Source organism: Euleptes europaea, chromosome 19 (genome assembly GCF_029931775.1).
Source record: "Euleptes europaea isolate rEulEur1 chromosome 19, rEulEur1.hap1, whole genome shotgun sequence".
In the NCBI taxonomy this organism is placed as follows: Eukaryota; Metazoa; Chordata; class Lepidosauria; order Squamata; family Sphaerodactylidae; genus Euleptes; species Euleptes europaea.
In genome coordinates this window covers 28609722-28624449 of record NC_079330.1, presented here as the reverse complement: position 1 = coordinate 28624449, position 14728 = coordinate 28609722, and the positions used below count along the sequence as shown (strand labels likewise).

At 48.1% G+C, this 14728-nt stretch overlaps 1 protein-coding gene across 1 annotated transcript in view; it reads right to left on the bottom strand.

The window, feature by feature from the left end:
- Positions 1–4088: 4088 nt before the first annotated feature.
- LOC130491514 (multidrug and toxin extrusion protein 1-like) overlaps positions 4089–14728 on the bottom strand; it is a 34556-nt gene continuing 23916 nt past the window's right edge. Inside the window, exons 11-17 of the mRNA XM_056865265.1 lie at positions 14209–14317; positions 10767–10842; positions 10614–10683; positions 7767–7899; positions 6079–6173; positions 5010–5094; positions 4089–4309 (exon numbers count right to left, since the gene is read on the bottom strand). Of these exons, the coding sequence (XP_056721243.1) occupies positions 4089–4309; positions 5010–5094; positions 6079–6173; positions 7767–7899; positions 10614–10683; positions 10767–10842; positions 14209–14317 (789 nt within the window). The remainder of the gene's footprint in view (positions 4310–5009; positions 5095–6078; positions 6174–7766; positions 7900–10613; positions 10684–10766; positions 10843–14208; positions 14318–14728) is intronic.

The window sequence follows — 14728 nt, the reverse complement described above, 5'->3', positions numbered from 1 at the left end:
TCCTCTGGAAAAGCATCTGCAGCTGAAAGCATGAAAGTTGTTAAGTGCCTGGTATGCTCGTGAGCTAGGCCAGCCTTGGAAATGCACGCCCATCTAAACTGTAAGCCTCTTTCTGTTAGGACCAGTTTAACTGTGGTGTCCTCCCCCCCTCCCACGCACACAGAATCCTGGGAGTTTGTAGCTCTGCCTTGTCAACCGCTGGATTCTCTGACTCATCTCTGTTCTGCAGACTGAGCACAGTTCATCTTATTTTGCAGGATTTTGCAAGTACTGCTCACTTTTGTTGTTCAGTTTAGTCCAGCTTCACCAGCCGAGGAAAGGACGCAGAGTCCCGTTAGGCCCAGAAGGCTTTGTCCTGACCATCGGAGATGCTGTTTAGCTGGCTGTCCATCTGGATTCTGACACCTCCGCTGGTGTCGCCCACGCACGGGTGATGCCTCCATGTGGCCACCCCCCATGCTGGCGTGTGACGCTGTGTGTGCGAAGAGTGCCTGCCTGCCTGCCATGCATGCTTTTGTAGTCATAGGGACTAGAAACTAGGTGAAGCTAAAATCCAGAGCTTAATTTTGTGCCTGGTACTGTGACCTGCAACATGCTCTGACTATAAACCGTTTTGAACTACCCTAGCCAACCTAACGGCGTTACTTCATCTCCGTTTCTCATTTTTTTAGAGTTCCCAAATTCAAACCTCTCTCCAAGCATCAACCATTTTTTAAAAATATTATTTTGTTATACCAAGTGCAGAATTTAACTTACAAACATCATTCCTGTGCTAGTTAGTAGCCACAGGGGTTCTCCCCCCCTCCATTGTCCCTGATCTACACCATTTAATGCCACCATGGTCATTTATGCATGGGTACTTTTACTCATGTTCGTCCCCATTCTGTCTCGGTGGTTCCTTGGAGTTATGCATTAGTTTTCCGTCCATTAGAGACGACCTCGCGCCCAGCCCTTGCAAATCCTGGGACTTCCCATTCCTCTTTTAACCCGATTCTTCCATCTCCCCTGAGCTCAGCCCGCTTGAAATCCCCATGCATAAGGCAAAGTGTGGGACATGGAAGCTTGGTTTCTCTCACAGAAAGCACTACAGCCAATTACAAAGCAGCGTGTAAAGAGGCAGGGATTCAAATGCTTCCTGCTTCCTTGGCATTCTTTCTGAACAGAAGAAAGGATTTAGAAAATGAAGCTTGGGTTTCTCTCCCCCCCCCCCCCCACGATTCCTTTTGGATAGCTCCGTTTTTTGTTTTTGTTTTAAAAATGCTTTTTCATGTGGCAATTGGGTTTCCAGTGTGGGGGGGAGGCTTTTCTCTCACAGTAAGTACTACAGCCAATTATGAATCAGCATTTCAACGGGCGGGGACTCAAATGCTTCTTGGTTTGAGCTTGGAGACTGCTGGTGCATAGTTTCATAACAGGAGCAACGAACCTCAGGTAAAACTCCCATGCATGAATGACCTATGTGTAATTGGGCCCACATCCAGATCTTCAAAATCCATGTTTCAATAACAGTAATGTGTAGCACTGATACACTTTGTTGGAGTGATTTCACGTACCTTATCGCAGTTCAACAACCTTGTTAGGTGGGCCATTAGCTCCATACGGCAAAATGTTGGTATAGAGGCTGAGAAAATAGTGATTGGGGGCAGGTAAGATTTTAACTGGAGGTGTTGCATGCATGCATTCCTCCACTTGTCTATGCAGAACTTGACTGAGCAAGGCCTTTGCCAGCCAGGGGAAACAGGATGGACCCAAAGAGACCATGGCCCAGTGTCAGAGCGACAGCCTTGCATGCAAAAGGTTACAGGTTCGGTCCCTGCATCTCCAGTTAAGAGATCTCTGGTGCTGGGGGAGACCTTTCTCTGCCCGAGACCCCTGAGAGCCACTGCCAGCCAGGCGAGACAAGACAGGTGCAGGCAGTCCACACCTGCTTGGCACGCAAAAGGGTCCCAGGTTGAGTCTCCAGATTAATGGCCTTGAGTCTCGCAAAATACTTCCTCTTCCTGAGACCCTGAGGCTGCCAGTCGGAAGAGATGGGGCCACATTTGGGAGTCTGATTCTGTCTAAGGGGGCCTCATATATACAGTAGTGCATTTCTAACAAAAACAAGAGATCCACCTCTAGAGTCATAGAGTTGGAAGGGACCACCAGGCCATCAAGTCCAACCCCCTGCACAATGCAGGAAATTCACAACTACCTCCCCCCTCCACACCCATAGTGACCAGAAGATGGCCAAGATGCCCTCCCTCTCATTATCTGCCTAAGGTCACAGAATCAGCATTGCTGACTGATGGCCATCTAACCTCTTCTTAAAAACCTCCAGGGAAGGAGAGCTTACCACCTCCCGAGGAAGCCTGTTCCACTGAGGAACCGCTGTAACTGTTAGAAAGTACTTCCTAATGTCTAGGTGGAAACTCTTTTGATTTCATTTCAATTTGATTTCATTTCAACTAGCCGTGATAATTGATGTTGTTTCGATCTCTGTTTTCCAGATTGGCTTTTTCTGAGTCCGAGGCCACTGCCCACCTGAATGGGAGATGCTCTCGTCTGGGACCTGGGTCGCGTGTGTGTGTGTTCAGCACTCAGATACACATTATTTTTTCTTACTGATGATTAACCATACAAAAGGAGAATTAGAGCAGCTTTCCCCGGGATTCTCCTTCTGTCGAGAAGCGAGCGTTAGGACCAGGGAGGGCCTTCGCCATGTCCTCGTGGTCCAGATTAACCGGCGGGAAGCCTCAGCAGGGGGGGTTTCTCAAAGTATTTCTAGAGAGAGCTTCTTTGTCCTGTAGCCCACATTGAAAGATTTGTGCCAGCATCCCCCCTTTGTAAAAAAAAGAAAAAAGAACCAGGACTTGATATTTCAGAGGCAGCTGGAGATCAGGCGCTCTCTCTGTACAGTTTGCTACATTGATAAAAGAAGGGATCAGTTTAATGGTGCATCCTTCTAAGCACCCAGGCGGCCTTAAAGCGATGCTCTTCCTTCCGCGTCTTCAGTTCCATTCCACTTTAAGTCACTTTTGGCCTCACGCTGGAGCCTGCCAGTCCATTCCAGGGCCTATCTCTTGATGACCATTTGCAGTTTTTGGGGCCCCGCCCCACCCCTGCAGGAGCTGACAAGAGAAAGGGGAGCAAGGGAACAGCAACAGCAGCAAGAAAGCTTTTGGGTAGGATCCAATAATCTCAATGCAACATCTTCCCCTGAGCGAAGAGGTCCTTTCCCTTCCCAATGGACGGTGTGTGCCAAAGACATTCTTCTTTGAGCTGGGTTGTCTTCCATCTTGCTAAATAAACTCAGCCGCTTTGCTACTCTTGTAAAACAGAACCGATTGAACCTTTTGTTTAATAATGGTTACTACATTGTTTTCTAAAAATCTGTGATATGCCTGTCTCCTTCAGTTTGTGTGTGTGGAGGGGAGGTTTTAACAGATTTCTGCAGGTGTGTTTATTCTCCTCCATTGCAGCTGACTCTTTCTAATCTATGTGGGCAGATGCATTATATTCCACAGAGGATGGGTAGGTGGGTTTCCCGTCAGTGCTTTTTGAAAGCACTTCTGGTCTCTCTTTTTGAAAAGCAGAATCCTTTTGAAGTATTTTAGAGTTTTAAGGACAGAGAACTGACAAAATTAGAATAAAAAGCTTTATATTGAGATATAACTTTTACCCAGTTTAATATATAATTAAACTTGCGTACATCACATATATACTTTATGTGTGTATTGGAAATAAACATTAAACCCAGAGTGAATTGAAGCTTTTTATTGATCTCAAATATTAGCATTTGGTTTTCGGCTCTGCCACTGAGTGACTTTGTCATTTCACCCTGGTGCCACTTGGCTTTGAATGAGTCTGTCTGGCACAAAGTTCTCTTTGATTTTCAACTCCACAGATCATACCCCACACAACTCCTGGTATCCGGAGATCACGAGGAGTGCCAGTTTTGGGTTTTGCAGGAGCAGGATTCAAATTCTGCCGGCATCTCAGCCCTGGATTGGATGACTTAAAGAACAACGCACCATCCCCCGGCCTCTGCCTGTCTCGCTTTTTTCTTTATTGATGGGGACTCTTCCCTGCACCATAAATCGAGGTGCTTAATCGGTGATGGTGAAGAATCGTATCATGATTCCTACAGCCAAAATAGCTATGGCAGCTGCAACGGCCAGTCCCCGATACACAATCAGCTGCTTGGTGGTAAGAACGTGACCGACAGTGGAATGGCTAGGGATCTCTTCCTGCCTCCGAATTTGGTAGCTCGATCCGTCCGTCTTGGTGATGCTCAGCAGAACAGCTCCATTCTCAGCATCAGTTTTTGCTGTGGCCCAAAGAGACAGAATGACTAATTTGAGGCTATTGTATTTTGGTCACATTATGAGAAGACGAGTCACTAGAAAAGACAGTCATGCTAGGAAAAGTTGAGGGCAGCAGGAAAAGAGGAAGGCCCAACAAGAGATAGATTGAGTCAAAAAAGGAAGCCACGGCCCTCAGTTTGCAAGACCTGAGCAAGGCTGTCAAAGATAGACATTTTGGAGGACGTTGATTCATAGGGTCGCCATGAGTCGGACGCGACTTGACAGCACTTAACACAAAGAGACAGACATGAGGAGACCCTTATTTCATTGGTGGTTACTCTGAAGGTGTGGCAATTCATTGCATCGACACACGGAAGTTTGGAATAAAAGCATCATCAGACAGATCCTGGGAATGCTTGAGAGGAAATATTCTCTCACGAGCATGACTGTTCAAGGGGCACACGGCAACGACTGTTTCCAAACAACTTCCTTGCTTACCTGTCTGTTTCTAGGCTCAATTCAAGGGGCTGGCTCTGACATTTAAAGCCCTTCACAATATCCAGGCCACCCACCTGATGGAGCGCTTCCCCTTGTCAGCTGCCTCAAAGAGTTCCACAGCCAGGGCATGAAGGCCACAGCCTCCCCCTGTTCATGGCCAAGGGTATACTGCCTCTGAGCAGAGAGGTTCCATTGAGCTATCTGGGTATAATTGCCATTCCATACCTGAGAAGGGAGCTGCCTTAGCAGGAGGGGAAGCAGAATCCAAATCCTCCGGTCGCTTTGGAGTCAATCCTGCACGGTGCTGAGCCTAGGGGCAGATGCAGACAATCCATTTAAGACAAATTGAGTGATCATTTTATATTATCTATTTTGATTTGATTTGATTTCTATCCTGCCCTATCCCAACGAGGTCAGGCTCAGGGTGGCTAATAACAATAGATCCATAAACTGTTACATAAACATAAAACCTACACACACACACACATACATATTAAACAGTTTAAACCTAAATTTTAGTGTAGATTCCAAACCCACCTGTCAAACAATCCCATCCCATGTGTCCAAATAACAATGCCAAGTGAAAAAGTAACAGGTTTAGAGGCTCAGCGATGGAATGCTTTATCCTTGTCCTTTAGGATCTCTATCTCCACCTTCAAATGCAAAAATTAGGGATGGGTAAATCCACCTCTTCCCTTCCTCCACTTTTAATATTGTTGGCCTTTTCATTTCTCCTTTCTTGGTTGCTGGCATTCCCAATTAGTTTGTATCTTTGGCTGGCATTTTTACACCATTGATGCAAATATGAAGTGTGCATCAAGTGATGTGAGAAGAAAAGGCCTTGTGGGTCTGGTTCACAGAATCATAGAGTTGGGAGGGATCACCAGGGTCATCTAGTCCAACCCCCTGCACAATGCAGGAAATTCACAACTACCTCCCCCCCACACCCAGTGACCCCCACTCCATGCCCAGAAGGTGCCCCCCCCCCAAAAAAAACTCCAGGATCCCTGGCCAATCTGGCCTGGAGGAAAATTGCTTCCTGACCCCAAAGCGGTGATCTGCACTACCGTGGGCATGCAAGAAAGGGCCACGAGAACCAAACACTGATGCCACCCTTCCTGCCCTCGCTCTCACCATCTGCCTAAGTTCACAGAATCAGTATTGCTGACAGATGACCATCTGGCCTCTGTTTAAAAACCTCCAAAGAAGGACAAGGGAGAAGCGAATTCCAAACAAGGGATTTCTGAATCGAAATGGTGTGGGCATAACATTTGGTTGCCTGCCTACTCCTTACCTCCTCGGCTGCCTGCTTCCAGTTCATCCGGGCAAAGTAGATGATGCAGCAAGTGGACGGGATGAAGGCACAGATCAGCATGCCGAGCCAAAGCCCTGCGGGGAAGAGAGATCCAGTCAGAGGGGTGCTCTGCCTGTTTCCTGGCCCTTCACTACACTTCCGCTTCTCCCGCTGCAGACCCAATTTCTGTTTTGGGGCTGCCAACTGACCAGCAATATCCTCACCAGGCCTTTTAAAGGCAGCAGCCTATTCAGACATCAGCATTGTGTGTTTGTGTGTGTGTGTGTGTGTAAAGTGCCATCAAGTCACAGCCGACTTACGGTGACGCCAGCAAGGGGCTTTCAAGGCGAGTGAGAAACAGAGGCGGTTTGCCATCCCCTTCCTCTGCAAAGTCTTCCTTGGGGGGTCTCCCTTCCAAGTTCTGACCCTGCTTAACTTCTGAGCTCTGATGAGATCAGGCTATACTATGCAGCCTTCCCTCCCCCAGCACTACATAGCACACAGATGACTATGAGGAGGAGGAGGAGGAATTTATACCCCACTTTTCTCTACCTTGAGGAGTCTCAAAGTGGTTTATAATCTCCTTCCCTTTCTCCCACCACAACAGACACCTTGTGAGGTAGTCGAGTCTGAGAGAGTTCTGAGAGAACTCTGACTAGCCCGAGGTCACCCAACAGGAGCACGTGGAGGAGTGGGGAATTGAACCCGGTTCTCCAGATTAGAGTCCGCCGCTCATGTGGAGGAGTGGGGAACCCAGTTCACCTGATGAGAGTCTGCCACTCTTAACCACTCCACCACACTGGCTCTCCAGATGCTTCTGGAAGACTTATTTACAGAGTTATGTTAGCACCACCTTCCTCAGATGCTGGATCAATAAACTGATCAGAAAGTAGTGCAAGAGCAGAAGCTGGTCAAAATGCTCGTGGTTTCTCTGTGCCCTGCTGTTCTTACTTAGGGATAGGGGTGTATAAGTCATCTCCTGGATATGCATTTCATAACTTAATATTGCGGTGAGCAATGCCAGCTCTGTGCCAAACTTGATGTTCCAGTCAGTGCTGGTACCCCACTCTTCCTTCCCCTTCCTCTCCTTTCTCCTCTTCCCTCTATCAGTTCCTTTTCCTGTCATCTTCAAAACACAGCAACATCTGGATTTTTTTAGTGTGGTTTTATATAGATATAAAAATGTACAGTTTTTAAGAAACCACGGAGAGACCGAGCTCTGCATGTCAGTATGGATCTTGCCACTCCCACCCAACACACTAAGCGGCCATTGCCAAGACAAAGCGTCATGCCTGTTTAATAAAAGGGCTTTGAATTTTGGAAGTGGGGAGGGACTGTGGCGCAGTGGTAGAGCATCTGCTTGGCATGCAGAAGGTCCCAGGTTCAGTCCTCCAGTTACAGGGACGAGGCAAGCAGGTGATGTGAAAGACCCCAGCCTGAGACCCTGGGGAGCCACTGCCGGTCTGAGTAGACAATACTGACTTGGATGGAGTAAGGGTCTGATTCAGTATAAGGCAGCTTCATGTGTTCATGTGAAGTGCCAGATCGATGCTCCATGTTGTAATTGTGGCATTGCTTGAAAGGACCGGTCTTCCACTTTTGCCCATGGACAAGCAAGAGAGATTATACCGCCCTGCAAAGCGCCCTGCGTGGAAACACCCCCACCCCGGCATCCCCAATGCTGGTACCGATCAATCCAATTCTGGCCACGAAAAGCAGCACAACCACGACCGGCAAGCCCACCACGTAATAGCCAAGGGCGTTGAAAATGGCGCCCAGCTTCTGCTTGCCCGTCCCGCGTAAAATTCCGCTGCCTGAACTCTGTGGAAAGGAGAAGAAAAGGGTCAGATGACTTCAGGCAGGGTTTGCCTCAAGGGGCAGCGCGGTCGGGCGTCTCAGGCCCACAGCCCAGCACCCAAAGACCCTCAACTGGGGTTGCTAACCTCCAGGTACGAGCTGGAGATCTCCTGCTATTACAACTGGTCTCCAGCTGATAGAGATCAGTTTGCCTGGAGAAAACGGCCACTTTGGCAATTGGACTCTATGGCATTGAAGTCCCTCCCCTCCCAAACCCTGCCTTCCTCAGGCTCCATCCCAAAAACCTCCAGCCGGTGGGGAAGAGGGACCTGGCAACCCTGCCCTCAACCCATCTGCTCTCCTCAGGGATGGGAGAGGATCTGCTAAAATGCTGGAAGGGGCCTGCGTGGCAGTCTCCCCTTTCATCCGAGAAGCAGGCCTGGAATAGGGTTGCCGGCTTCAGGTTGGGAAATACCTGGAGATTTTGGGGGTGGAGCTTGAGGAGAGCAGGTTTGGGGAGGGGAGGGACTTCAGTGGGGTATCATGCCATAGAGTCCCCTTCTCAAAGCGGCCATTTTCTCCAGGTGAACTGATTTCTGTCGCCTGAAGTTCAGTTGTAATATTTTGAGATCTCCAGCACCACCTGGAGGTTGGCATCCCTAGCCTGGAAGGATGTGCAGGAAACGGGGGTTTGTCCCAGAGGTGTCTGAGATGCTCTCCCAGTAGGGTTGCCAACCTTCAGGTGGCACCTGGAGATCTCCCACTAATAGCCTCCAGGTGACCAAGATCAGTTCCCCTGGAGAAAATGGCCGCTTTGGAGGATGGACCCTATGGCAATATACCTTGATGAGGTCCCTCCTCTCCCCAAATCCTGCCCTCCTCGGGGTCCACCCCCAAAATTTCCAGGTATTTCCCAACCCAGAGCTAGCAACCTAGGGTTGCCAACCTCCAGGTACTAGCTTAGGGTTGCCAAGTGCCTGGTGGTGGCGTGTAAAATCAGGCGAATCCACCAGGCTGCCTGTCGGCCAGCTGATGACCGGCAGGCACTGAGAGCATGCGCGTGCACACGTCACTTTCAGGCAAACCCAAAAGTAACACGGACACTCGGAATCTCGGAGAAAACTCTATGGAAACCATAGAGTTTTGCCTGAAATCGCTAGAGCGTCCCCGTCGTGCGGGTGCGCGTGTGCATCGCGCGCTACAGCCACGGCTCTAGAAAGCTCCCGCCGGTGGAGCTACAGGGCCTGGCAAGCCTATACTAGCTGGAGATCTCCTGCTATTACAACTGATCTCCAGCCGATAGCGATCAGTTCACCTGGAGAAAATGGCCACCTTGGCCACTGGACTCTAGGGCCGTGTTGGTGAACCTACGGCACTCGTGCCGGACTTGGCACACCGAGCCCTCTCTGTGGGCACGTGCGGGTAAGTTGAGCAGCCATCGCGTCTGCCTTCCCTGGACTGCCCGCCGCCCAGCTGGGCGGCGGGGGCTTTGAACTCTGCGCAGCGCGGAGCAGTTCAAAGCCCCCCCCTTCCCTGGACTGCCCAGCTTAGGGGTTTGAACAAACATTAATAGTTCAAAAGCATCCCAAATGCAAACTGTTACCGTTCAATAAAAAGTTGTTTGTATCATTGAAAGCTCTTATTGTGTTTTTCTTTTAAGGCAAAAGATGTTAATGTATGTGTTATTTTTTTCTAAACTAACACCTCAGTATTCAGGTTAAATTGCTGTGTTGGCACTTTGCGATCAATAAGTGGGTTTTGGGTTGCAGTTTGGGCACTCGGTCTCTAAAAGGTTCGCCATCACTGCTCGAGGGCATTGAAGTCCCTCCCCTCCCCAAACCCTGCCCTCTTCAGGCTCCGTCCCAAAAACCTCCCTTTGGTGGCGAAGAGGGACCTGGCAACCCTATAGCAACCCTATCTCCCAGGACTATGCAAGGAATGCTTGGGGAGGCAGCAGAACATCTGTATCTCTGTTGGCCCCGCTGGGGCTTGAAGAGGAGTGAAAGGCTTGTGCTCCGCTCCCTTGTCTGTGTGGGGGGCTTAGTGTTCACATTCTTACGCGGTGGGGTGCGCTTAGCAGGCCTGCTGGAGGGCACCTAACCCTGGCTTCCCAAATCGAGGATGGTGATGTAATCTCTCTTTAACTAGAGACCGTCTCTCAGCACAACACAGCCGTAGAGTATTCATTAATAATTTCTCGGCCCTCATTTGTCGTGGTCGTTTGCTGGCTGATTCTATTTGGTAGCCCTCTTTGTTGAGGCTTTCAGAGATGCCAATAAAGTAAGTTGTTTTCTTTATGGCACGTCTGATTATTTTGTGAATATCTTCGAGGCCTTTATTTGGGGCCGAGCAAAGCCAGCTTTAGTTCATCTGCTTGGCATTCTGCCTGACTGCACCACGGCGTCTCCTTGGAACAGAATGACCTTGGATAAACACAACCAGGCCCCTATTCTACATTTCTAGTAGGGAGAATCGAACCCACCCATTTTTAGTTTTTTTGCACCATTTTCTGTTACCTTATTTTGAAACTCTGAACCAAAAATAACATGCATAAATTTAACGGGGCGGGGGGCGGGGAATGTGACTCAAGGCTCTTGGGTTCAAGTTGTGCAAGAGAGAAGTGAAATCGAAATGGAACCACAGGATTGTGAAATGCAGTAGCATACCCAATGCCCACAGCATCTGTCAGAAGGAGGGAGACCCACCTACATCCCCCTTGGGACAGCAGAGAGACTTACGCAAAGGGCTTCAAACAGGTGGAAGACGATGTAGACCGGCATAACCCAGGCCACAAGCGCAATGATCTCTCTATTTCGGAGAAAGAAGAAGAATTAATAGAAGAGGCTGGTACCCTATGGTCAAAAGGAACAGATCAGAACCAAGTTACTCACTGATCACTGGTAAATATGTAAGCCAGGACATCTTTTGATGCTATCAGGACGACATCCATCAGGAGGGCAAAACCCACTGGGAAGAAAGGAGACAGCTTGATCAGTATAGCATTGCAAAATGCAATATTATCCGGTTGGTAGGGTTTTACCCAGAATCTGTCCCAACATTGTCCTAATTATCCTAGCAACTAAAGAACGTCCTGTGTAGAATGCCCTAATATATTCTTAGTCAATAAAGCAGACCTACATTTCCCAAATTGTGGGTGTACATGACTCCCATCTCTGGCGAGTTAGAAGCCCTCTCCTTTCCCCGCCTTTTGTTGGTACTCTGGGTCATCTGTATTGTTTCATCAGGGTTTTGCTTTGTGTTTTAGTTACCATCACAGTAACATTTAAGCTCAACAATATACTCAATAATATTATTAATGGCATTATTATTTTCCTTTTGAAAGTCATAGCAATAAATTATATTCCCAAAAATACTAGTTCAATTTTTATGTCAAGAAAACTTGCTGTAAACTATAAATATAACCAGAGAATGCCTGTAAATGTATAATTGTCCTCCTTGAAAAAAGTGAATTTTTTGTTTCTACCATAGTGGGACCAAAAGTTTGATAAGAATGATTGGTGGGATGTCAGATAGGAAAAGTGGGCGGAGGCCATGCAGTTAGTCCCAGATTTGGATGGGCAATGCATACCTGGAGACTCGGGTTCCTTTAGTGCTAATTCAAATATTGCAAGACATGATATTTATTTTTGGAAGCTGTGGAGACTGGAAAGAACTTGGCAACCTAAAAAAATCTAGACAAGAGTAACTGGCTTGTAATTATTTTCTTTTTACACAGCCTAGTTTCAAACTTTTCATTGGCCAAGATTCAGTAACACCCTCATAAAAACGGTGAGGTCCAGCTCTGCAGTTGCCTTCTTGGATACATCTCTCTTATTTGATTATCTTCCATGTAAGGAGTGGGAGAGAGGAGGAGGAGGAAGAGGAGGGGGAAGAAGAAGAGTTGGTTTTTATATGCCAACTTTCTCCACCGCTTAAGGAAGAATCAAACCGGCTTATAATCACGCTTCCCTTCACCACAAGAGACACCCTGTGAGGTAGGTGAGGCTGAGAAAGCTCTAACAGAGCTGTAACTTGCCCAAGGTCACCCAGCTGGCTTCATGTGTAAAAGTGGAGAAACAAATCCAGTTCACCAGATTAGCGTCCGCCGCTCATGTGGAGTGGGGAATCAAACCCGTTTCTCCAGATCAGAGTCCACCGCTCCAAATCACTGCTCTTAACCACTATACCACGCTGGAAGTGGGTGAGACTCCTTCAGGACTGTGGATCCTTTCGGTGGCCAACAGGAAGATGTGGCAAAAACAGTGCGTGGGGGGAGGAATTACAGGGGACCTGGTGGCCTCGGCAGGTGCAAAAGCTTCACTGCTGCAGAGTGGGTATGGTGACAACCTCCAGCTGGAGATCTCCTGCTGTTACAACTGATCTCCAGCCGATAGAGATCAGTTCACCTGGAGAAAATGGCTGCTTTGGCCATTGGACTCTATGGCATTGAAGCCCCTCCCCAAACCCCGCCCTCCTCAGGCTCCTCCCCAAAAACCTCTTGCCGGTGGTGAAGACAGACTTGGCACCCTATGAGTGGGGGAGCTCTACTTTCCACTGTGTTGTTGCTCTACTGACCCATGTTTTGGCCAGGAGTGCCATCTGTAGCAGGACATCTCCCGGTTTGGACCCTCCATTCCCCTCCACTGCTTGAGAGGTCAGTGGGGAGGAAAGGGGAGGGTTCTTTACAGTGTCATACCAATGCACAGCATCACTTCTGTCACAAAACTGGACATGACGTCATCATGTTGGGACAACTCTCTAGGATTCACCCCAAACTCTATGGTTTAACCATAGAATTTGGGGTAGGGTAGCCAACTTCTGACTGGGAAATTTCTGGAGATTTGGCAGTGAAGCCTGGGGAAGGGAAGTTTTGGGGAGGCACCTCATGGGGTGCCTATATATTCCTGGTGGGGTTTAACTGCCGTAGTTTGTTTCATTGTTGATGTCGAGAAGTTTGTCCAGTTTGCAGAATGCAGACTCTAACTTCACAATACATCCCTGATCTGGTCAACAGATGTGATTGAGCGTTTCTTGCTTCCCAGGTGTTCAGGGACCCAGGGAAAAGTATATTGTGCACTTAGGTCATCAACCTCATCCTGAATCCAGATAGGTTTGCAAACTGGAGGTTGCTGGTACAAGTCTCTCTCTCTCTCTCGGTGTGACTGGCTCCCATTCACCCCACCAGCATCAGAAAAGGAGCATTGAATATGCAACTATGGCTAAGTTAACGCCTTTAGTTAATCATAGATCATCCTCTGATTTTTATTAAAAAATGCAAAGTATTTCTTGAGCATATACCTGTTAACTGATAAAAATAACAGAATGTCAGAATTTAAGTAAGAAATGCGCTATCGGATACCAAATATAATATTCAAAGAAGGTATAATAGAATAGACGTTATAGAGTACGTTCCATTATAATGTAAGAATCTGATTAGTATGTTTGTATGTTTTGTAATGTTTGTTTGAAAAATTAAAAACGTATAAAAAGAAAAGGAAGAATCCATACAAGAACTCCCCCCATCTGCCATCTGTCCAGTCTGCCAGAAGAAAAACAAGCAGCAATCAAAGTGCCTACAATGCAAGTAGCAATTTCCCCCCTTTTAATATACAAATCCAATGCCTCTGTGACTGACATAATGCCTTTTTTACTAAGTGATAGGGACCCCAAGGCTACATTGTCAGTGGCAAGATTTGTTTCAGTCCTTATATCCCTCCAACACTAGATATATGCTGCTCAAGATCAATTGATCAAAGAGCTTCTAAGGGATAAAAGGAAAGGAAAGGAAAGGCAAGTAGCAATTAATTGCTCAAACAAGCCATGCTGCACCTGACTTCCCCATATGGGAGGGGCTGTGGCTCAGTGGTACAGCACCTGTAGGGTGGCTAGCTCTGGATGGCGAAATACCTGGAGATTTTGGGGGTGGAACTGGGGAGGGCAGGGTTTGGGGAGGGACCTCAGCACGGTACAATGCCATACAGTCCACCCTCCAAAGCAGCCCTTTTCTCCAGGGGAACTGATCCCTATTGCCTGGCGATCCATTGTAATAGTGGGAGATCGCCAAGCCCCACCTGGAGCTGGGCAACCCTAAGCACCTGCTTTGCATGCAAAAGGTCCCAAGATCAATCCAGGGCATCTCCTGTTTAAAGGATCAGGTAATACGTGCTGTAAAAGACCTTGAGCCAAGACCTTGGAGAGCTGCTGCCAGTTAGAGCAGATAAGCCCAAGAGTCTGACTCGGGATAAGGCAGCTCCGTACTGGTTTGCTAAAACCAAACGACCTTCCATCTGTGCTGTTTGATTTCACTTCTGAATGCTGCAAAATATCACATACCTGTGCATAAAATGGTGACCACGCACGTCCTCTTGGCCTCCTCCGCGTTGCCAGCCCCTAAGGCATTCCCCACCAAGACACTGGCTGCTGTGCCAATCCCATATGGAATCTGGGGGAAAGGACATAAGTGGCATCTAAGAAGACAGCCTGCCCCTCTTTTGATGTCCTCCCCCAAACTCCTAAAGCCCACAGGGAGTTTTCTGGCCTAAAACAACAATCCCCCCCAGTTCTTTTCTTTCTAAAGCACAGGGCTACAGTTGCAGGTAGGGTTGCCAGCTCCAGGTTGGGAAATACCTAGCGATTTGTGGGGTGGAGCCTGGGGAAGGTGCAGTTTGGGGAGGGGAGGGGCTTCAATAGGGCATAACACCATAGTGTCCACCTTCCAAAGCAGCCATTTTCTCCAAGTGAACCGATCTCTGTCGCCTGGAGATCAGTTGTAATAGAGGGATATCCCCAGCCACCACCTGGAAGTTGGCAACCCAAATTGCAGGGCAGAACCCTAGCTTAGCATGCAAGAGAC